The sequence below is a fragment of the Coffea arabica genome, chromosome 7c (genome assembly GCF_036785885.1).
Source record: "Coffea arabica cultivar ET-39 chromosome 7c, Coffea Arabica ET-39 HiFi, whole genome shotgun sequence".
Taxonomy (NCBI): Eukaryota; Viridiplantae; Streptophyta; class Magnoliopsida; order Gentianales; family Rubiaceae; genus Coffea; species Coffea arabica.
This window is the reverse complement of record NC_092322.1, coordinates 20,476,621-20,499,913: the sequence shown is the minus strand read 5'-3', so window position 1 is coordinate 20,499,913 and position 23,293 is coordinate 20,476,621. Positions and strand designations below refer to the sequence as shown.

Below are 23,293 nucleotides of genomic sequence, written 5' to 3'. Positions count from 1 at the left end.
TTTTATGGGCTAGTTTACTTTGCCTAAAAGAATTTTCAACTTGTGTACCTAAAATTCAGATTAGGGTTTCAAATCTGCCCTGTTTTTACACTGTATGTTCATCTATGTTAGAGGCCGAATCAGGCTTAGGTCAAAACATGAAAGTTGTAGGAAATGGTGTTAACTAGCTTCTTGAAAACTTTCAGCTCAATCAGAGCACTGTATCATTTGAAATGACAAAAATACCCTTGACAGCCAAATGTACTGTTTTGCGGGCAGTTTTCTATTTTCCTCTGAGATGTCACATTTTGATAGTGAAAATGCATGAATTGGATGTTGATGTCTTCATAAGAAATGTAGTTCTCTGTCTTAGCTTCGAAACAGCATAAAGTGTACCTCAATTCGATAAGCGTAGCTTCGGTTGTGACCAAAACGCCAAGAGACATCAAACATATTATTTTGTTATTTGTCTTGAACACTAGTTCTGGTCACATTGCTAACATTGTTTTGTAATTGAATGACATTGAGCCTAATAAAAGGCAATTGTGGTAAGATTATTTGTGTGTGACTTTGGGACTGAGAAAAATAATGAAGCCATAAATAGCTGAAAAATAGGTAAATACAAGGGGCATGCTGTCCAAAATTTTAGGGCTACTTGATTCCTTTGAACTTGGGTAGATTTTGGCTAAAAATGAAGGGCTCTAGGGTTGTTCATGTATTAAGACCAACCGCTACATTTTTACTCCAAAGCCATATTATTATTTCTTTGTCCTAGTGGTTCACTTGACTGGGCATATGACTTGTAGTCGAGTCTCATTTGTGCATTCCGTTTCCTGGGTTTATGGATGGGGAAAGCATAATTGTTTTACCTTAGTTGTTATTAGGACGTGGCGGTGATCAAAGCTATCCTTTGGAAGAAAATTTTTGAAGTTATCTTTGCCTGAATTAGTGAGTGTACCACTCCCTTGAATTGTTGCTTAACTAGTGTATTTGTACTTGAAATCTGTGACTTGAATGACTGTAAACTCTGTTTATTCAGAATGAGACGAGGGTGAACTTTATCACACTCGTTTTCTTGCCTGTGTGACTGTTTACTGCATCAATTGAATCTATTACTCGTGACTGATATGATGTCGTTTGGACGCGTATCCAACGACCTTCCTGTACCTGTTAAATCTGAGTTCAACCTCATGAGTAGTTAATTGAATCGAGCCAGCAAGGGTTTGGTTGAAAAAAATTGACAATCCATGGGTGCCTGTTCTTGGAAAATCTTTGGGTATTGGTGTGAGAACCCTGAAAAATGGATATATAAATTAATGCATATTTCATTTGCATTTCTTTTATTGTTCAATAACTTCTAGCATTACTTTTAATTGTTCACAATTAAGCGTGTAAAAATAGGTTTATGTGAAAAATACTATACTTTTCCAAAGTTATGAAATTTCTTGGTTTTATTTGACTAAAATAATATCTTTAGGGTTGGATTAAATTTTCGCCTTAAAATAAATTATTTAAATTCCAATGATAAATTCTGTCGAGTGCCAACGATAAATGTTAGATTTTTATTACAAGGTCAAACTTGATTTTAATAAGAAACTAATAAAGTAAGAATGTTGGGAACCAAACAGTAAACGATAAAGATTCGATAAAATGGTTTAAGTATACTAACGTATAATAGGCCACTAAATCATACTTGAGAAAAATCGTTGATACTAAGTTCGAATCTAAATTCAAGAAGAGGTTAGAGGGCAAAGTGAAAGGACCAAAACGCCCTTCGTAATTCACCAAATCCCCACTGCACCACAACCATCACTATGCACGGCCAAACAATTCCTTTTGCAGCCTTCCATTACCGCCCTATTCGGCCAATGAGAAAGCTTCTCCATTTGCACACTCAACTCTCATACGTAGCTTATTTCCATTTCCTCTCCACACCACCATAACATTACCGCAGAAATTCACTGCACAGCCAAACACTCCCTCGGACACAATGATCATGCACCTCTCCATCCGGCCAATGCTCTTCTTCACCATCTGCGCACTCAACCCTCACCAACACTCTACCTCCACTCTATAGCTTCTGTAACCTTTCACCTCAGGCCACACTCTACCATTTCATTGTTATCATCGACCGAGAGTGAGGGAGAGGTCGAGCTGCTCCATAAAGCCGAGAGTGAGGAAGGAAGCTGAGAGTTGCGATTCCATTTCTGGTGCTGATCGCAAGCATCGAAGAGGGGGGAGAGGAGAAGGAGCCGTGAGCAAACTTTCCTCTGCATTTCCCAAGCTCAGCCGTAGTTATCCAGCTTCCACCATCACCAGCTGCACCCACTACAACCCAACCAGAACCAACCTACCCGTGCTTGAGGAGAAGAGCCGAGAGAAAGGGATAGACTTCAGCGTGCTGTCGAGTGAACGAGCATCTAGTGAGGTAAATTTCTGGATTATAAAATGGATAACCAGTGGTAATATAAGCAAGCTCTGGACTTGCATGAGAGGACTTTAAGTTCGGATGATGTAATTAGCTAGATGATGAATGGATATTAAGCTACCAGAATCTGGTTGGGAAGAGTAAATGATTCTGCCGTGTGCTAAGCATGTAAATTGTGGGATGATCAGAGGTTGAATTTGTGTTTAATCACCTGAAAACAAATGATTAAGTCATGCATGCATTGTGGTACAAGCGGATGATGAATTCAAGTTATTAGAAAATTTCTGTTTTGGTTAAATGTTCCTGCCGAGGAGCTGAGTTGGAATTGCAGCCCTAATGTGTTTTCAGGAAATGATTCAAGCATGCGCTGGTGGTTAACTAATCGAATCTCGGATGATTATTATGATTAGGGTCATGCATGAATTTAATTAGCCTGGATTACTTTGGAAATAAAAAAATGAAATAGAACTTTTCACATGCAAACTCATCCGAGTGTAGTCTCACCTAGTTCTGGATTTATGAATGTGTTTTGCTGTTGCCGAGCTGATTTTCTGGTCTGGATGTTAGCTAATTAACTCAGCAATTGTGCATGTGAGACTTTAAGGGCAAAATAAAAGGCTTTAACTGAAGAAATATCGGATGATGAACTAAGGAGCTTAGAAAATTTTGTTTTGTTGAGAATGATTCTGCCAAGAGAATGGTTTGGAAATGCAACTGAAATTCTATTTTTCTGGTGATAACCTGAGCACTCAAGTGGAATTAGCCGAGTAGAACTTAATGTTTATGATGTATAGGACCCTGCATGTTAATTCGATGAAGTTGATTGATGAATTAAGGAACCTAAGAAATTCTGGTTTAATGAAAACCTTCTGTCGAGACTAATTAGGAAATGATTTGCTTAACTTGTTTAAGTAGGACAAGCTGTGGTTACAATCCTAACTATCCAAGTGAAGACAAAATGTTTAAGGGCCTGCATGTTGAGTTACACAATTGGACAATGAAACTAGGAACTTGGAAAATAAAATGAAAGCCGAAAAAAGTGGTTCATGAATGATCATTCGAGAATAGTTGGTAAAATTTCTGGATTTGTGTTAGATGAGTATAATCGTAGCTTGAACCTGGATTTGATTTGAAAAACCTTTACTAGCTAGCTACGTGTTTACATGTCCTAATAGAGTACCAAAAATTCTGTTTTAACCAAAGAAAATCCTGTTTTAGAACCATTGTTATTGCCAGAAATTTTGAGAAAGAGTCGTGAGATTTAAACCTGGAAATTTTGGGGTTAGTAATCATGGTTTAATTTCAACTCCTGATCTGGAAATGTGCATTGTTTTGCTAAGAGATTGCATGAGGAAGCTGAGAGTTTTAAAGCATGTTTTAGCCCAGAAAAATAAAATGATTACAGAACATTTCTTCATGCATGTTTATTCGTGGCTAATGGACAAAATTTCTGGATTTTCTGGATGATTTTAGTTGCCGAAAATTTATTCTTGAAAATAGTGGAAAATGTTGATGTCAATGCCTGTGATCCGATCCTATTGTGATACTGGAAGTGAATTGTTGAAATTTATTTTTCTTTGAGAAAACAATGTGTTGGAAAACTGTTGATAGTGGGCTCTACGAATTCCCACTTTGGAATTGATGGTTGATTTATTGGAAATTGGTTGGTGGTGGGCTCTATGAATTCCCACCCTGCATGGATAACTGAATTGCTGAAATTGTTTAGAAATCTGTGCTACTATTTTGTGAAACTGTGAGTTGATATAAGTATTGATTACCAAGTGCTAAGTATTGACGAAGCCTTGGTAAATTTTCCTGCTTATGCTTAGATATAAATTGGTTGGAAAACAGGGCTAAGAATTGACGAGCCCTAGTGTTATTACTGTTTAAATTCTAATTGTGCAATATTGAGGAAATGTGATTTTGGATTGGAATCGAAAATGTGAGAAGTTGTACCGACCTTGTGACTCCAAGTAAACGCTTGACTAAGTAAATGAAAAATATTTTGCTTTAAGTCTTGAACGGTACAGATTTAGCATCGTATTGCTAAACATAGTGTCTACTATTTTTGCCTTAGAAACTTGGGCAACATGACTTTTATCCCTTAAGTTAGACTAGCCTTATCAATTTGGGAAAATGATTCTCCCAGACTCAAAAACCTTAGTTTTGTTCCAAATTCCTTCCTTCTTTATAAATCGTTTAAGGCTAGTCGGAACTAAGGAAAATTTAAAAGGTGAAACTCGATCACTTTAGTTTTAAACGTAGAAACCTGCTTGGCAAGAAGGAAAAAACCTTATTTTAGCAATATTTTTCAATAGACCTTACCCTAAAGCCTTAGCAAAGATTTTCGTAGGCACAACCACTCCAATGAATTTTTTTTCCAAGGTATACTTTTAGCCTTGATATTAATTATCTTGCCGACTTATTTTAAGAAAATAGTAATAGTATTTTCTTCGAGGAAAAGTATTCCAGGAATATTATAAGAAATATTGTACGGTTCTCACAAGCTCGATTCCAAGTAAAATATTTTGAGAAAAAAAAATAAACTAGCAACATGCTAGAAAACTCTACATGTGCAAGCCAACAGTTCCAATAGAAAACTTATGGCTTAAATTCTGATATTCTAGGATTTTACGAGGACGCGGAACTCGATCCTCAATCCAATATCTGAACTTCACTCTTGGTGAGTGTCCCTGCTTGTTCTATGTCTAATCGTTTAAAGTGCTTTCTTGACCTGTTATGTGAAAAGTTGAAAAAATTTGTTTTTGATCCATCGAAATGAGCAGTGTGTACTTTATCGCACTAGCCGTTCGAGTGGTGACGTGTGTGAAACATTTTCTAATGAATCCGTGAATCTAAATGTAGTTGCGTCGTTGGGTGAATCCCTCGACTCGTGAATCCAACTACCATAACTAATGAATCCGTGAATCTAAATGTAGTTGCATCGTTGGGTGAATCCCTCGACATCTGAATCCAACTACCATAACATCTGAATCTGTAGTTGCGTCGTTGGGTGAATCCCTCGACAAATTTATTACGGGTATATCTCGAGTATATTGCGTCGGTAGATGAAGTTTGGGCCCAAAGCAGAGGTATGAACGGTGACGGGTTAGGATTAAAATAAGTGTATCTACATGAAAATTAAGTAGGGAAAGTTGACGGAGGGTCAACTACGATGGTATCTGATCAAGCGTGGAAAATGGCTCTTGCGAGCCCTCGTATCCTATCTTGTGCTGTTACACGCTTTCCTAACTGTTTCAATTTGATTTAAATTATTAACCGCTGTTTGATTTATGTGCTTGCATGTTTTGGGGCACCACTGAGCTTTAGCTCACCCCACGTTTATTGTTTTCCTTAACAGGTTCTGGAAACTGAAAGCTGGATGCTTACTTATGTTTTCCTTTTGGATTGTATTTGAATATTATAACTTATTATGTGGACTGTAATGTGTTATTTGAGATAATGCACTTTTCCTTTGGATTGCCACTTGAAGCTGGAAAATGTGTAACCTTAATTCGATTACTTAGCTTGTAAGTTGTATTATGGATTTATGCATTTTATCTATACGGTTTGCGATGACTTTGTACTTTGGTAAGTAGCACGTAGGACGTTTAAGAGTCTCGACTGGTTATTTTTATCATTGCTATCTCTGAAGTTAATGGGGCTTTAGGTATGATTCTATTCGGGAAACATTGTTTTGTAATAGATTAGGTTAATCTTCGAAAGGATTTGGGTTAGAATGCTTGCGTGAGTCCTGGCGAGAGATGGGCAGACGGCCCGCCAACCCTTTGGTTCGCCTCAGGGGGAAGTAGGGTCGCCACAGGTGGTATCAGAGCCTAGGTTAGACAAGTTATTCAAGAGATATAGTAGATGTGTTAGAAAACCCTAATCCTCTCTAGGAATAAGAATTGAGACTCTTAGAGATACTTTAAGTGATATTCGATCTAAGTTGTTATCTAAGTTCTAACCTCTAAGTTTAATTATTTTGCAGATATGGAGAATGGAAACGGACATACTAACGGTGGTAGCGCGACTAATGGTCACGTAGAGCCCCTTAGGTCTATCTCCTACCGGCCTCGAGGTGGAGGAGCCCATATACGCTATTCACCTGCTGATAGGCACCCTAGGTGCCAATGCCGAGCCATGTACGCGTATCCCAATGAGCTAGTGTTATCCTTAGACAACGAGCGCCGCCAGTTGAGGGATGCTAACTTCACCCTGACCCAGGACGTAGAGGAGCTGGGTATAATGGTGGATACTCAGTTTGATCGCATAGCTGATCTAGAGGTTAGGCTCGTTGCTGAGCACCATCTACTGGAGGCTGCCCGCTTGGAGATAGAGCGGCAAAAGTCTAGGGCGACTCGATTAGCAGAGAGGATGCGTGATAGGAGCGCAGGCATCAGGGCTGATGCTGCCATGATGATGGATGAGGTCACCAGTTTTATTCAGGGTGGTGAGCAGGCAGGGGCAGAGGAGGATCCGGAGGAGGACCCGGAGGAGGATCCGGAGGAGGACGTTGCTCCGGATAGCCCTGCTCAGGGTTAGGTTAGGATTAACCTGGTTACACTAGACATAGAAGGCTAGGCAAGGGACATTAGTTAAGTCATCAAGTTTTGTCTAGGTGGATGGCTTACCTTTGAGGCACCATATCCCTAATTTTTGTATAAGGGATTACCTGTATGTATTTGTGCTAATCTATGTGCCTTACTTCTGGAAATGTCCCAACTTGTTATTTGTATGACTTTTCTGTGGAATTATATGTTAAGTGTTTATTTATCTTTTCTTTATTTCCATATTGATTTTATTTACCAAAAAGAATGATAATAATCATAAATAAATAATACTTTTGCCTAATTAACCTATCCTTCCGTAATAAGCATATTTAGAATATGGATCGCCAAGTGATAGGAAGGAGCCGGGGAAGACCCACTAGACAACACCCGGAAGCGGGTGGTGATAGGAAACCCGAGGTCGATCAAGACCAAGGGCAGGAAGGTGTGGCCGGAGACCGGGTGGCCACCGCAATTGACCGTATTACTGAAGTTCTCGAGCGATTGACTGAACGCCAAACCACTGAACCAGTGCATCAACCAGGAGGCCCAGCTGACTCCGATGATCGGGCACTGGAAAGGTTTTTGAAATTTGGACCTCCCAAATTTTATGGAGGACCCGAGTCGGAAGTGGCCGAAGGCTGGTGGGAGAGAATCACTGAGATTTTCGCCGCCTTGAACTATACAGAGGAGCGAAAAGTGACTTTTGCTACCTTCCAGTTTGAGGGAGCTGCCCGCTCCTGGTGGAATCTAGTAAGGGTTACGTGGGAGACTAACCATACGCCAAGGACTTGGACGAACTTCACAAGGGAGTTCAATGCCAAATTCCTTCCACCTCTCATTCAGGAGAAGAGAGAGGATGATTTCATTAGATGCAAACAAGGGGCGATGAGTGTCGCCGAATATGAAGTCCAGTTCACAAAGCTGTCACGCTTTGCACCTGAGTTGATAGCCACCGAGCAAAGGCGTGTTCGGAGGTTTGTGCAGGGTTTGAATGTGGAACTACAGGAAAGTTTAGCTGCTGTAAGGATAGATACCTTCGCTGAGGCTGTTGAAAGAGCGCAGCGAGTTGAAGTAGCCAGAGCTCAAGTGAAGTCTTTTCAGTCCAAGAAAAGATTTGCTCCTAGCAGTAGTCGGGAGCCGACTTTTGGAAATGCTCCACCGGCCAAAGTGGACCGAGGAACTAGTGGAGTGAATAGTTCTGGAGCACCACGAGGCGCCCAAGCAAGAGGAATCGGGGCCAGGAATGCAGGAGGATGAAATATTGGAGCTAGAGGGGGACCAATTAGAAGAGGACAACCTAGGAATCGGCCGCAAGGGGGTCGAGCAATAGTTCCTCAAGTGACATGTGCTTATTGCAAGAAACCTGGTCATTCTATGGATAGTTGCTGGAAGAAGCAAGGAAGGTGCTTGAGATGTGGAAGTAGTGAGCACCAAATCTCAGGATGTCCAAAGGTGCAGGAAGGGACTCTTCAGAACGCTAGACCAAACACTTCTGGAGGGAGCCGGCCAACAGTTCCTGCCAGAGTGTATGCTATAGATGATCAACCCGTACCTGATTCCTCGGAAGTTGTGGAAGGTACACTTCCAATTTTTCATAGATTAGCTAAAGTGTTAATTGACCCTGGTGCAACGCATTCATTTGTAAATCCATCTTTTATGTCTGGAATAGATGTACAACCCGTTAGATTACCCTATGGTCTTGAAATTTGGACACCAATGGGTAATAAGAAGGTAATCACTAGCTTGACCTATAGGAATTGCGAATTCTGGGTTGGAGAGCGAAAAATGTTAGTGGATCTGATCAGTTTGGATATAAAAGGTTATGATGTTATCATAGGAATGGATTTCCTAGGTCACCATCATGCTAAGCTTGATTGCCGAGCGAAAGTGGTGGAGTTTTGTATACCTGGAGAAGCAACTCTGAGATTAGATGTTAAGGGTAGGTTAGCATCTTCTGCTATGGTCTCGGGAATACGGGCAAGGAAAATGTTATCTAAAGGAGCTCAAGGTTTCATAGCCTTCTTGATCAATACTCCCAGTGATCAAGTAAGATTAGAAGATGTGCTAGTGGTACGGGAATTTTCGGATGTTTTCCCTGAAGAATTAACGACTCTACCGCCGGAGAGAGAAGTGGAGTTTAAAATCGACTTGGTGCCTGGGACGGCTCCAATTTCTAAGACTCCGTACCGAATGGCTCCTGCCGAGCTTAAAGAGTTGAAAATCCAATTACAAGACCTGTTGAAGAAAGGTTTCGTGAAGGAAAGTGACTCACCATGGGGAGCGCCCGTTCTATTTGTTAAGAAAAAGGACGGGAGTTTGAGGCTATGTATCGATTACCGAGGGTTAAATGAGGTTACTATTAAGAATAAATACCCTCTACCGTTGATTGATAGTTTGTTTGACCAACTGCAAGGATCAGTGGTCTTCTCTAAGTTGGATTTAAGGCAAGGGTATTACCAGCTGAAGATTAAGAAGGAAGACATACCCAAGACTGCTTTTAGTACAAGATATGGACATTTTGAGTTCGCAGTCATGCCTTTTGGTTTAACTAATGCACCAGCTGCATTTATGGATTTAATGCAGAGAATTTTTAAGAAATACCTGGACCAATTTGTAGTAGTTTTCATAGATGATATTTTGATATACTCCAAGACTCAGGAGGAACACGTTAAGCACCTGGAGATAGTATTGCAGATACTAAGAGAGCATAAGTTGTATGCAAAATTCAGCAAGTACGAGTTTTGGTTAGAGGAGATTTCCTTTTTAGGGCATAAGGTTTCCAAAGATGGAATTGCCGTGGATCCGGCAAAAGTTGAAGCCGTTATGAATTGGAAGCGGCCAGAAACTCCAACTGAAATCAGAAGTTTCTTGGGTTTAGCAGGTTATTATAGGCGATTTATCAAGGATTTTTCGAAGATTACAGGACCTATGACCGAGCTAACCAAGAAAGGAAATAAGTTTATCTGGACTCCAAAATGCGAGTCAAGTTTTCAGGAGTTAAAGAGATGTTTAACATCCGCTCCTGTTTTGGTGTTACCTGACGGAGACGAAGGTTATGCCGTGTACTCCGATGCCTCTGGAGAAGGTCTCGGATGTGTTTTAATGTAAAAGGGTAAAGTAATTGCTTATGCTTCCAGGAGATTGAAGCCTCATGAACAGAACTACCCAACTCATGACCTAGAATTAGCAGCAGTGATTTTCGCCTTAAAGAAATGGAGACACTACTTGTATGGCGTGACTTTTGAGGTTTTTACAGATCATAAGAGCCTCAAGTATTTGTTCTCCCAAAAGGAACTGAATCTGAGACAAAGGCGATGGGTGGAATTTTTGGAAGATTATGACTGTTCGATAAACTACCACCTAGGAAAAGCCAACGTGGTAGCTGACGCTCTAAGTAGAAAGGCCCAAATAGCAGGGTTAATGATTAAGGAGTGGGACATGCTGGAAGAAGTTACTAGTTGGAACCCTCGCTTGAAGAAATTGAGGATATTATTTGGGAATTTATCATTGAAGTCATCATTGTTAGAGCGTATTAAGGAGGCCCAGAAAACGGACCCTACAATTCAAAAGAATTTGGAGAAAGTGCAAAAAGAGGAAAACCCAGGTTTCAAGTTAGGGCCTGAAGGAGTATTAAGATTTCGAAATCGAATCGTGATTCCGGCAGACGAAGAGATAAGGAGGGAGATTTTTTACGAATCACATCGATCGAAGTATACCATACATCCAGGAGTGACCAAGATGTATCATGATGTGAAGAGTTTGTATTGGTGGGAAGGTTTGAAAAAGGATGTGGCAGAGTATGTGCAGAAATGTTTGACTTGCCAACAAGTAAAAGTTGAGCATCAGAAACCCTCTGGTTTATTGCAACCGTTAGAAATCCCTGAATGGAAATGGGAACACATCACCATGGATTTTGTAACGGGACTGCCTAAAAGTCAAAAAGGATTTGATGCAATTTGGGTAATAGTCGATCGACTCACTAAGTCTGCACATTTCCTACCTGTGAGCATGAGTTTTTCATTGGAGAAATTGGTCAAGTTGTACACAGAAGAGATCCTAAGGCTACATGGTATTCCAGTGAGTATCGTGTCCGACCGAGATCCAAGGTTTGTCTCGCGTTTTTGGCAGAAATTTCAAGAGTCTTTGGGGACCAAGTTGAAATTTAGTACTGCGTACCATCCCCAAACCGACGGGCAATCGAAAAGGACAATTCAAACTTTGGAGGACCTGCTGAGATCGTGTATATTGGATTTTGGAGGTAAATGGAATAAATATATGACCTTGGTAGAATTTGCATATAATAATAGCTATCAGGCTTCGATTCAAATGGCACCTTATGAAGCTTTGTACGGGAGAAGGTGTCGATCTCCGATTCATTGGGATGAAGTTGGAGAAAAGAAGATTATAGATCCTACAGCCATACCTTGGATAGAAGAAGCCCAGGAGAAGGTGAAGCTAATTAGAGAAAGGCTTCAAATTGCCCAAAGTAGACAAAAGAGCTACGCCGACACAAGGAGGAAAGATTTGGAGTTTGAAATAGGGGACAAGGTTTTCCTAAGAGTTAAACCCTTGAAGAGCGGAGTAGTATCTAAGAAAGGTAAGAAACTGAAGCCAAGGTATATCGGACCTTTTGAAATTTTGAGAAAAGTTGGGAATGTAGCATACCAGCTGAAATTGCCTGCAAGCATGGCTAGGATTCACGACGTATTTCATGTTTCCATGCTTAGGAAATATTATCCTGACCCAAGCCATGTGCTACAACTGGAAGGAATTGAAGTGGATGAGACACTAACCTATGAAGAAGAACCAGTTAAGATTTTGGAAAGGGAAATGAAGAAGCTGAGAAATAAGAAAATTCCTCTGGTGAAGATTTTGTGGAAAAATCATGGACTCGAGGAAGCAACTTGGGAATTAGAAGAGGAAATGCAGAAAAAGTATCCTGATTTATTTCACTAGAAAGTGTGAATTTTGAGAACAAAATTCTTGTAAGGAGGGGAGGATGTGAGAACCCTGAAAAATGGATATATAAATTAATGCATATTTCATTTGCATTTCTTTTATTGTTCAATAACTTCTAGCATTACTTTTAATTGTTCACAATTAAGCGTGTAAAAATAGGTTTATGTGAAAAATACTATACTTTTCCAAAGTTATGAAATTTCTTGGTTTTATTTGACTAAAATAATATCTTTAGGGTTGGATTAAATTTTCGCCTTAAAATAAATTATTTAAATTCCAATGATAAATTCTGTCGAGTGCCAACGATAAATGTTAGATTTTTATTACAAGGTCAAACTTGATTTTAATAAGAAACTAATAAAGTAAGAATGTTGGGAACCAAATAGTAAACGATAAAGATTCGATAAAACGGTTTAAGTATACTAACGTATAATAGGCCACTAAATCATACTTGAGGAAAATCGTTGATACTAAGTTCGAATCTAAATTCAAGAAGAGGTTAGAGGGCAAAGTGAAAGGACCAAAACGCCCTTCGCAATTCACCAAATCCCCACTGCACCACAACCATCACTATGCACGGCCAAACAATTCCTTTTGCAGCCTTCCATTACCGCCCTATTCGGCCAATGAGAAAGCTTCTCCACTTGCACACTCAACTCTCATACGTAGCTTATTTCCATTTCCTCTCCACACCACCATAACATTACCGCAGAAATTCACTGCACAGCCAAACACTCCCTCGGACACAATGATCATGCACCTCTCCATCCGGCCAATGCTCTTCTTCACCATCTGCGCACTCAACCCTCACCAACACTCTACCTCCACTCTATAGCTTCTGTAACCTTTCACCTCAGGCCACACTCTACCATTTCATTGTTATCATCGACCGAGAGTGAGGGAGAGGTCGAGCTGCTCCATAAAGCCGAGAGTGAGGAAGGAAGCTGAGAGTTGCGATTCCATTTCTGGTGCTGATCGCAAGCATCGAAGAGGGGGGAGAGGAGAAGGAGCCGTGAGCAAACTTTCCTCTGCATTTCCCAAGCTCAGCCGTAGTTATCCAGCTTCCACCATCACCAGCTGCACCCACTACAACCCAACCAGAACCAACCTACCCGTGCTTGAGGAGAAGAGCCGAGAGAAAGGGATAGACTTCAGCGTGCTGTCGAGTGAACGAGCATCTAGTGAGGTAAATTTCTGGATTATAAAATGGATAACCAGTGGTAATATAAGCAAGCTCTGGACTTGCATGAGAGGACTTTAAGTTCGGATGATGTAATTAGCTAGATGATGAATGGATATTAAGCTACCAGAATCTGGTTGGGAAGAGTAAATGATTCTGCCGTGTGCTAAGCATGTAAATTGTGGGATGATCAGAGGTTGAATTTGTGTTTAATCACCTGAAAACAAATGATTAAGTCATGCATGCATTGTGGTACAAGCGGATGATGAATTCAAGTTATTAGAAAATTTCTGTTTTGGTTAAATGTTCCTGCCGAGGAGCTGAGTTGGAATTGCAGCCCTAATGTGTTTTCAGGAAATGATTCAAGCATGCGCTGGTGGTTAACTAATCGAATCTCGGATGATTATTATGATTAGGGTCATGCATGAATTTAATTAGCCTGGATTACTTTGGAAATAAAAAAATGAAATAGAACTTTTCACATGCAAACTCATCCGAGTGTAGTCTCACCTAGTTCTGGATTTATGAATGTGTTTTGCTGTTGCCGAGCTGATTTTCTGGTCTGGATGTTAGCTAATTAACTCAGCAATTGTGCATGTGAGACTTTAAGGGCAAAATAAAAGGCTTTAACTGAAGAAATATCGGATGATGAACTAAGGAGCTTAGAAAATTCTGTTTTGTTGAGAATGATTCTGCCAAGAGAATGGTTTGGAAATGCAACTGAAATTCTATTTTTCTGGTGATAACCTGAGCACTCAAGTGGAATTAGCCGAGTAGAACTTAATGTTTATGATGTATAGGACCCTGCATGTTAATTCGATGAAGTTGATTGATGAATTAAGGAACCTAAGAAATTCTGGTTTAATGAAAACCTTCTGTCGAGACTAATTAGGAAATGATTTGCTTAACTTGTTTAAGTAGGACAAGCTGTGGTTACAATCCTAACTATCCAAGTGAAGACAAAATGTTTGAGGGCCTGCATGTTGAGTTACACAATTGGACAATGAAACTAGGAACTTGGAAAATAAAATGAAAGCCGAAAAAAGTGGTTCATGAATGATCATTCGAGAATAGTTGGTAAAATTTCTGGATTTGTGTTAGATGAGTATAATCGTAGCTTGAACCTGGATTTGATTTGAAAAACCTTTACTAGCTAGCTACGTGTTTACATGTCCTAATAGAGTACCAAAAATTCTGTTTTAACCAAAGAAAATCCTGTTTTAGAACCATTGTTATTGCCAGAAATTTTGAGAAAGAGTCGTGAGATTTAAACCTGGAAATTTTGGGGTTAGTAATCATGGTTTAATTTCAACTCCTGATCTGGAAATGTGCATTGTTTTGCTAAGAGATTGCATGAGGAAGCTGAGAGTTTTAAAGCATGTTTTAGCCCAGAAAAATAAAATGATTACAGAACATTTCTTCATGCATGTTTATTCGTGGCTAATGGACAAAATTTCTGGATTTTCTGGATGATTTTAGTTGCCGAAAATTTATTCTTGAAAATAGTGGAAAATGTTGATGTCAATGCCTGTGATCCGATCCTATTGTGATACTGGAAGTGAATTGTTGAAATTTATTTTTCTTTGAGAAAACAATGTGTTGGAAAACTGTTGATAGTGGGCTCTACGAATTCCCACTTTGGAATTGATGGTTGATTTATTGGAAATTGGTTGGTGGTGGGCTCTATGAATTCCCACCCTGCATGGATAACTGAATTGCTGAAATTGTTTAGAAATCTGTGCTACTATTTTGTGAAACTGTGAGTTGATATAAGTATTGATTACCAAGTGCTAAGTATTGACGAAGCCTTGGTAAATTTTCCTGCTTATGCTTAGATATAAATTGGTTGGAAAACAGGGCTAAGAATTGACGAGCCCTAGTGTTATTACTGTTTAAATTCTAATTGTGCAATATTGAGGAAATGTGATTTTGGATTGGAATCGAAAATGTGAGAAGTTGTACCGACCTTGTGACTCCAAGTAAACGCTTGACTAAGTAAATGAAAAATATTTTGCTTTAAGTCTTGAACGGTACAGATTTAGCATCGTATTGCTAAACATAGTGTCTACTATTTTTGCCTTAGAAACTTGGGCAACATGACTTTTATCCCTTAAGTTAGACTAGCCTTATCAATTTGGGAAAATGATTCTCCCAGACTCAAAAACCTTAGTTTTGTTCCAAATTCCTTCCTTCTTTATAAATCGTTTAAGGCTAGTCGGAACTAAGGAAAATTTAAAAGGTGAAACTCGATCACTTTAGTTTTAAACGTAGAAACCTGCTTGGCAAGAAGGAAAAAACCTTATTTTAGCAATATTTTTCAATAGACCTTACCCTAAAGCCTTAGCAAAGATTTTCGTAGGCACAACCACTCCAATGAATTTTTTTTCCAAGGTATACTTTTAGCCTTGATATTAATTATCTTGCCGACTTATTTTAAGAAAATAGTAATAGTATTTTCTTCGAGGAAAAGTATTCCAGGAATATTATAAGAAATATTGTACGGTTCTCACAAGCTCGATTCCAAGTAAAATATTTTGAGAAAAAAAAATAAACTAGCAACATGCTAGAAAACTCTACATGTGCAAGCCAACAGTTCCAATAGAAAACTTATGGCTTAAATTCTGATATTCTAGGATTTTACGAGGACGCGGAACTCGATCCTCAATCCAATATCTGAACTTCACTCTTGGTGAGTGTCCCTGCTTGTTCTATGTCTAATCGTTTAAAGTGCTTTCTTGACCTGTTATGTGAAAAGTTGAAAAAATTTGTTTTTGATCCATCGAAATGAGCAGTGTGTACTTTATCGCACTAGCCGTTCGAGTGGTGACGTGTGTGAAACATTTTCTAATGAATCCGTGAATCTAAATGTAGTTGCGTCGTTGGGTGAATCCCTCGACTCGTGAATCCAACTACCATAACTAATGAATCCGTGAATCTAAATGTAGTTGCGTCGTTGGGTGAATCCCTCGACATCTGAATCCAACTACCATAACATCTGAATCTGTAGTTGCGTCGTTGGGTGAATCCCTCGATATCTGAATCCAACTACCAAAACGTCGTTGGGTGAATCCCTCGACAAATTTATTACGGGTATATCTCGAGTATACTGCGTCGGTAGATGAAGTTTGGGCCCAAAGCAGAGGTATGAACGGTGACGGGTTAGGATTAAAATAAGTGTATCTACATGGAAATTAAGTAGGGAAAGTTGACGGAGGGTCAACTACGATGGTATCTGATCAAGCGTGGAAAATGGCTCTTGAGAGCCCTCGTATCCTACCTTGTGCTGTTACACGCTTTCCTAACTATTTCAATTTGATTTAAATTATTAACCGCTGTTTGATTTATGTGCTTGCATGTTTTGGGGCACCACTGAGCTTTAGCTCACCCCACGTTTATTGTTTTCCTTAACAGGTTCTGGAAACTGAAAGCTGGATGCTTACTTATGTTTTCCTTTTGGATTGTATTTGAATATTATAACTTATTATGTGGACTGTAATGTGTTATTTGAGATAATGCACTTTTCCTTTGGATTGCCACTTGAAGCTGGAAAATGTGTAACCTTAATTCGATTACTTAGCTTGTAAGCTGTATTATGGATTTATGCATTTTATCTATACGGTTTGCGATGACTTTGTACTTTGGTAAGTAGCACGTAGGACGTTTAAGAGCCTCGACTGGTTATTTTTATCATTGCTATCTCTGAAGTTAATGGGGCTTTAGGTATGATTCTATTCGGGAAACATTGTTTTGTAATAGATTAGGTTAATCTTCGAAAGGATTTGGGTTAGAATGCTTGCGTGAGTCCTGACGAGAGTTGGGCAGACGGCCCGCCAACCCTTTGGTTCGCCTCAGGGGGAAGTGGGGTCGCCACAATTGGAGACTTTGGATTTTCGGTATACTCGAGTATTACCATTCCTGTTCCTGTTGAGGCGTTCGGGCCCGGTAAGGGGTATGGTTGGTGGACGAAATTTGGTGTTAAGTGGTGCTCTACTGGACTGGTTACTTTACTTGAAAGTTGACGGAGTGTCAACTACTACTTGATCAAGTTCTGGTGAAGCAAATGGAAATTTGGCTCCTTAGAACCACCTGTATCCTTTCTATTTGAATCCCTGTGTTTAACTATTTCATTCTTATATCTGGAATAAGTACTTGACTGATTAAAAGTGAAATGCCATGATTTTTGACTACTTGCATATTTGGTACCTCATTGAGCGTAAGTTCACCCCCTTCCCGTTATCATTGTTTTCCTTACAGGGTTCAAAATTTTGGAAAAACTATGATTTCGAAGATAAGAGTTGATCTAGTTGTACACATGCTTTTGTTTACGTTCCTCTATAACCGAAACCCTAATTGTATTTTGTATAAGTACGGATATTTTGACCTATACTTTAGGTGATTTGTTGAAGACACCCATGTATATATGTTAACAAGTGTATAGTTGTGTATAGTTGCTGAGAAATGCATGCCTTTATGGTTGTATGAACTTGGATTGTAACCGTTGGAAAGATCGGGCGAGCGCGGCGTTCGAACGAGGTAAGAAAAAATTTCTGGGAAAAAACCTGCAGCAGAATCCGGTCGCATATCTGGCCAGTTCTGGGACGAATAGTTGGCCGGATTTGCAGGGGAGTTTTGAAAAAAAAATGGAGTTGGCCACTGCCCTGAATCCGACCTCCAATCCGGCCGAAAATCCGGCCAGGTCTTGGCTGGATTGTGACGTGGCCGTTTTGTTTCGTTTTCGTTTTTGTTTTCATTTTCATTGATGTGTTTAATCGAAGTCCCATTTCATAGTATGGTTTGGTGATCATGTTTTCGGCTTAGTAGCCTCCAATTGGTTGTTTGCTTGGAGTTCTATCGCGCGTTGTTTAAGGTTTGTGTGTTTTGAATCCGTAGTCCTGGCGAGAGTTGGGCAGGCGGTCCGCCGAACCCTTTGGTTCGCCTTAGGGGAAGGTGGGGCTGTTACAGGTGGTATCAGAACTGTTTCGCGTGGTCTCTCCGCGGAGTGAGTTTGGGCCAAATGGTGTTATGGTCCTGATCATGTGAATAATTGTAAAGGATTAGGTATTTGTTTTGGGCGTAAGTTATGAATCGTGCATGTTATAAGTGTAAATCCTTTATCATGATACTTGAGGAAGATAGATATGTATGTCGGGTAGAAATCTTTAATATGGATGATTTACTCTTGGAACCGGCCGGCTCGAGTTGTGAATTGTCTTATTGTAGATTCTTGTACTTGAGTACCAAATAGTGGAGAACGCTAGAATTTGGGTCTGTATCTTGCTTTCAATTGAGGTGACTTTTGATGGCAAAAGGCCAAGGCACGGAAGATTCTAACTTTTGACATAGTAAATTGGATTAATCGGAGAAATTGGATTTAGGAGAGTTATCATGAATTAATCTAGTAATAGTCTAGTTAGGGTTTCCTTTTCTAGCTCGAGTAGGTGAAGGGTATATGCTTGATTTAGTGAGCTATTGGCTTGATATGTATGTGCTTGAGTTGAGGTTGTTTTGTGATAAGAATACTCCCTTGTGTTAAGATTAACAGTTATATGGTTGGAGTTTCACGTGTACATAAGTACTTATTTTGATCCATTAATTTGTCTAGCAGGTTATTACTTGAGTTCAAGTGAATCGGTGAAATGGCACATTTGACTGATATGTATCAAGAAATAGTGATTTTTCGAAAGGAAGTAGAGTTTCAAAAGAGATTAGCTGAGCACTAGGAAGGGCGATGGAAGCAGGAGTATTCGGAGAAAATTGAGCTGTTGCACAAGAACATAGAACTGAAAAAGAAATACGAAGGGATCCCGAAAGAGGTACGGAGTAAGTTTGAATTAGCGTCTTCGTCTAGTCGAACAACATCTCAAGACATTCCTAGTAATAAAGATAAAAGGGATGAAGGAAGTTCTCACGACATCAAAGGGAAACGTAAAGAGATGGATGGAGGTGGATTTGCTATGAAGGATAAGGGAAAGAAGAAGAAAAAGAATGGACACTTCAAGAAGAGAGATATAGCTGCTAAGTGTGAAACATGTAACAAAAGTCATACGGGAATATGTTATTTGAAAATTGGTGCATGTTTTAGATACGACCAACTGGGACACCAAGTGAGGACTTGTCCAAGACAAATGAATTTTGGGATGGTGAAGCTGCTGTAATAGTTAAAGTTAGCAATTAGTGATGGGTTGGCTGCAATAATTGTATTTATGGTACTATGTGTATGCAAACTTTATGTAGTGAGTGTATTCCCGATAGATGTAATGGACCTAGCATCTAGTATTTTGATGAGTAATAGTAAATATGGGTGATTGGACAATATTCATTCCTAATTCATGAATCTTTTATTATAGTTTAGTCTTGAAGTGAAGTGAAAAGTTTAGTTTGTGGTTCGAAAAGGGGGAAAATGGTTGATATCTTCACTGATTTTTCTTAGCACTGCTGGTTGATATCTTCACTGCTGTTTTAACTTTTGGAAAGTAGAAGAAAACACTGTAGAATCAAGTTTTGTGAGCAACGAAGTGAATTTCGAGGACGAAATTCTTTTAAGAGGGAGAGAGTGTGAGAACCCGAAAATTTTCATATTTTCTAGGCATTATTTGATTTCCTTGCCTGCATTATATATATATATACTTTCCTTTAAGATATTAATTTTCTATACATTTTTATAAGTAAGTACAGTTTTTAAATCATTTTTCTAGCATAAGTTAGTATACGTTAAGTTTGGAATGTATTATAGACGTGGGACCCGGTAGTGCGGTTCGTGTGATAAAATTTTTGACGATTAGTAGAAATTTTGTAAAGGGATATTATTTTACAAGGTGTTAAGAGATAATTAGAGGTTAGCTAGATAGATTAACCCTTGGGAGAAAGAAGATAAGCTTAAAACATTCAAGGTGCCAACTGTCGCGATCCGATTCGTAGTTAGACTTTGACCAACCTTTATTAACTTTCCTAACATCAATTTTGACTAAGCTTTCTTCCATTTCATCCCCTCTTGCCCGAAATTTTGAGAAGAAAAAACACAAGAGAGAGACTTCACTTTGTTCTTCAATTTCTTGTCCAAATTGGGAGTTTCAACCGATTAAATCGCAAACCCTTCCATAAAAGTGTTATCTAAGGAGGGATAAAGGTCTTGGTGGAGTGATTTTTGTAGAAGAAACCCTAAATTATCATCTTTCCTAAGGTTCCAAGGTAATTTACCTAGAAATTTCCTTTTGCTCTTAATAATTGCAAATTAGTGGATTAGAGTTGTTAAATATGTAGTTTTGTTAGGATATTTCATGGTTTGAAGTAGTTTTATGGTAAATTTCAGTTTTATGGTAAAAAGTCTGATCACATGTGATGCTTGAGGGTTGTTCATGATTTGGTAACTTTTCTATTCGGAGCAACTTCTCCATGTTATGGCGGGGCATGACAGCTGGACCAAGACTGTTAATGCATCGTTTATATATGCCAAGTGTACTAGGGCCGAAAGGCAGACCTTATGGTCCGAATTGAGCTCTATCGTAGGATCGATCACATGGCTGTGGTTAATAGGAGGGGATTTTAACATTATCAGTACACTGGCGGAATACACAGATAGGACACCTCAAGATCTTGGAGCAATCTCTGATTTTAACACAGCCATTTCTAACTGCCGCTTCCAGGAGCTACCATACACCGGCAGCTCCTATACATGGTCGGGCATTAGAGCAGGGACTCGAATCTGGAAGCAATTGGACAGGACGCTAGTCAATCAACAGTGGCTAGGCTTCTTGTCGAATACTTCTATTCAACACCTCAACCGTACCACCTTTGACAACTCGCCATTGTTAGTGAGCATGCGGCCTGCCAGTGCTAGTGTCCCAAAACCATTTAAATTCCAAACATTTTGGATTTCGAATCCTAGGTTTATATCAACGGTACAGAGTAATTGGGAGTTTCCGGCATAAGGGTATGGTATGTGCCATTTGGCATTCAAGCTAAAGAGATTGAAAACATGGCTAAGGCACTGGAGCAAACATCAATTTGGAGATATATTTTAAGTTGCTCGATAACACGAGATTGATGCTCAGCAAAAGGAGGTCCTATATGAAGCACACCCAACGAAGGAGGCAAGGGAGGCCCTTCACTGCGCTCAAGGCCATCTATTGAAAAGCTTTCTCATTCAAGAGGAGGATTGGCGCCAAAAGGCGGGCCTCCGATGGTTGAAGGATGGTGACTGCAACACACGATTTTTCCATGCTTCTGTCCGGGAGAAAAGAACGAAGCTTGTGATTCACCGCATTAAGGATGAGGAGGGGGCATGGGTTGAAGATGAGGACCAAATTGCGCGTGAAGCGGTTGACTTCTTTCAGCGACTCTTAACAGCCGAAGAAGTGGGAGAGATAGACGAATTGCTAATCCACGTCCCCGAGCTTGTTACTGCAAACCAAAATGTGGAATTGTTAAGAGAGGTAACAATGGAGGAGGTAAAAAGGGTTGTTTTCGACCTCGACAAGGATAGTGCTCCAGGTGCGGATGGTTACACAGGTACCTTCTTCAGACACTACTGGGATACTGTGGCTTTTGATGTTTGAGCAGTGGCTAGAGATTTTATGGCTGGCATACCAATCCCGAAAGGCATTGCTAGTACACTGATTGTTTTGCTCCCGAAGAAGTCTAACCCGTCTACATTTGCAGATTTTCGCCCCATTAGCTTATGCATCTTCGTAAACAAGATTTTTACGAAGGTGACAGATTACGGGCCATCCTCCCAAGCATTATTTCTCAGGAACAATCCACTTTCTGTCAAGGCCGGGATATAGCCAAAAATGTTCTCCTGGCACAAGAAATGGTGGTGTCCATCAATTGGAAGGCTCAAGGTCACAATTGCATCTTCAAATTGGGCATGATGAAGGCCTTTGACAGAGTGTCCTGGGGGTTTCTGCGGCGGCTCCTCCAAAAATTTGGTTTCGATTATAGATTTATTTTGCTCATTTTGAATAATCTCTCTCAAAACTGGTTTTCTGTATTGGTGAATGGCAGGTCGAGGGGTTTTTTTCAGGCATTACACAGGATTAAGCAAGGCGACCCCCTGTCCCCTATTTTATTTATTTTGGCATCTGAGGCTCTTAGTAGGGGGTTAAATGCACTGGTGGCGGATGGTAGTGTGGCCCCTTATGCAATACCGAGAGGCTGTATTAGTATCACACACTTGGCTTTCACGGACGGTATTATGATATTTGCTCGTGGAGATAGGAGATCAGTGAGCAACCTGCTCCGTTTCTTAACTCTCTATCAGAATGGGGAGGGGCAACGGATCAACAAGCAAAAAAGTTTCTTTATAGTGTCAAAGCGGTGTGGCGCTGGCCAAATCCGCCAAATCCAACATCTGACAGGGTTCAGACATGGCTTCTTTCCTTTTCCTTATTTGGGGTGCAACCTCTACGCTGGTTCGTCGGAAAAAGGAGTTCTTTCAATTTTTGATTGAGAAATTTGTTACTAAGCTACGGGTTGGCAGAAGAAGCTTCTCACACAAAGAGGTTGCTTGATCCTAATTAAAGATGTTCTGTCTGCCATACCCTTGCATGTGGTGGTGGTCATGGATCCCCCCAAAGAGGTGATTAAAAGCCTAGAATGACTAATGGCAGGTTTCTTTTGGGGTCAGTCAGAGTTCGGGCCGAAACACCACTGGTGCTCCTGGAAGAACTTGTGCTACCCCACAGCTGAGGACGGGCTTGGGCTACGTTGCTTTGAGGACATACAGGGGGCTTTTAGCTGTAAATTGTGATGGCGGTATTGCAATTCCACATCCCTATGGGCCGATTTCATGAGATCCAGATATAGTGTGCACAGTGGGGCGCAGCAAGCAGCATCCAAAGTCTGGAGACGAATGCTGGCACTTCGCGACACGATGGACCAATTCACGCAGGTTATAGAGTTAGATGGCACAGTTCGGCGAGCCTGGGTCCTTACAACCTCCGGAGAGCTTACTGTCTCCTTAGCATGGGATGCAATGCGGCCTCAGCGGGCATACCTTGGTTCAACGTGATGTATATGGGACTGTCGGCTCCCTTGCAAAATTTCCATTTTTATGTGGAAGCTGCTCAATAACTACTTGCCTTTCCCTGAAGCTTTGCGTAGGTTTGGTTTCCAACTCCCTTCTAAATGTCAGTTCTGCCCCACCGAGGAGTCTCAGGATCGCGCTTTGTCCGATTGCTCGCTTGATATAGAGGT

The 23,293-nt window shown here is 40.2% G+C and overlaps 2 protein-coding genes across 2 annotated transcripts; both read left to right on the top strand.

Annotated features, from left to right (window-relative positions):
* The first annotated feature begins 8,334 nt into the window (after positions 1-8,334).
* LOC140010591 (uncharacterized) lies at positions 8,335-11,916 on the top strand. The gene is made up of 4 exons (XM_072057890.1): positions 8,335-9,246; positions 9,544-10,045; positions 10,217-10,757; positions 11,688-11,916. The coding sequence occupies exons 1-4, from the start codon at positions 8,335-8,337 to the stop codon at positions 11,914-11,916; spliced, it is 2,184 nt and encodes a 727-aa protein (XP_071913991.1).
* Positions 11,917-20,496: 8,580 nt separating this feature from the next.
* On the top strand, positions 20,497-22,890 carry LOC140010590 (uncharacterized). Its single transcript, XM_072057889.1, has 5 exons — positions 20,497-20,906; positions 21,004-21,034; positions 21,151-21,607; positions 21,659-21,807; positions 22,708-22,890. The coding sequence occupies exons 1-5, from the start codon at positions 20,497-20,499 to the stop codon at positions 22,888-22,890; spliced, it is 1,230 nt and encodes a 409-aa protein (XP_071913990.1).
* The last annotated feature ends 403 nt before the right edge of the window (positions 22,891-23,293 follow it).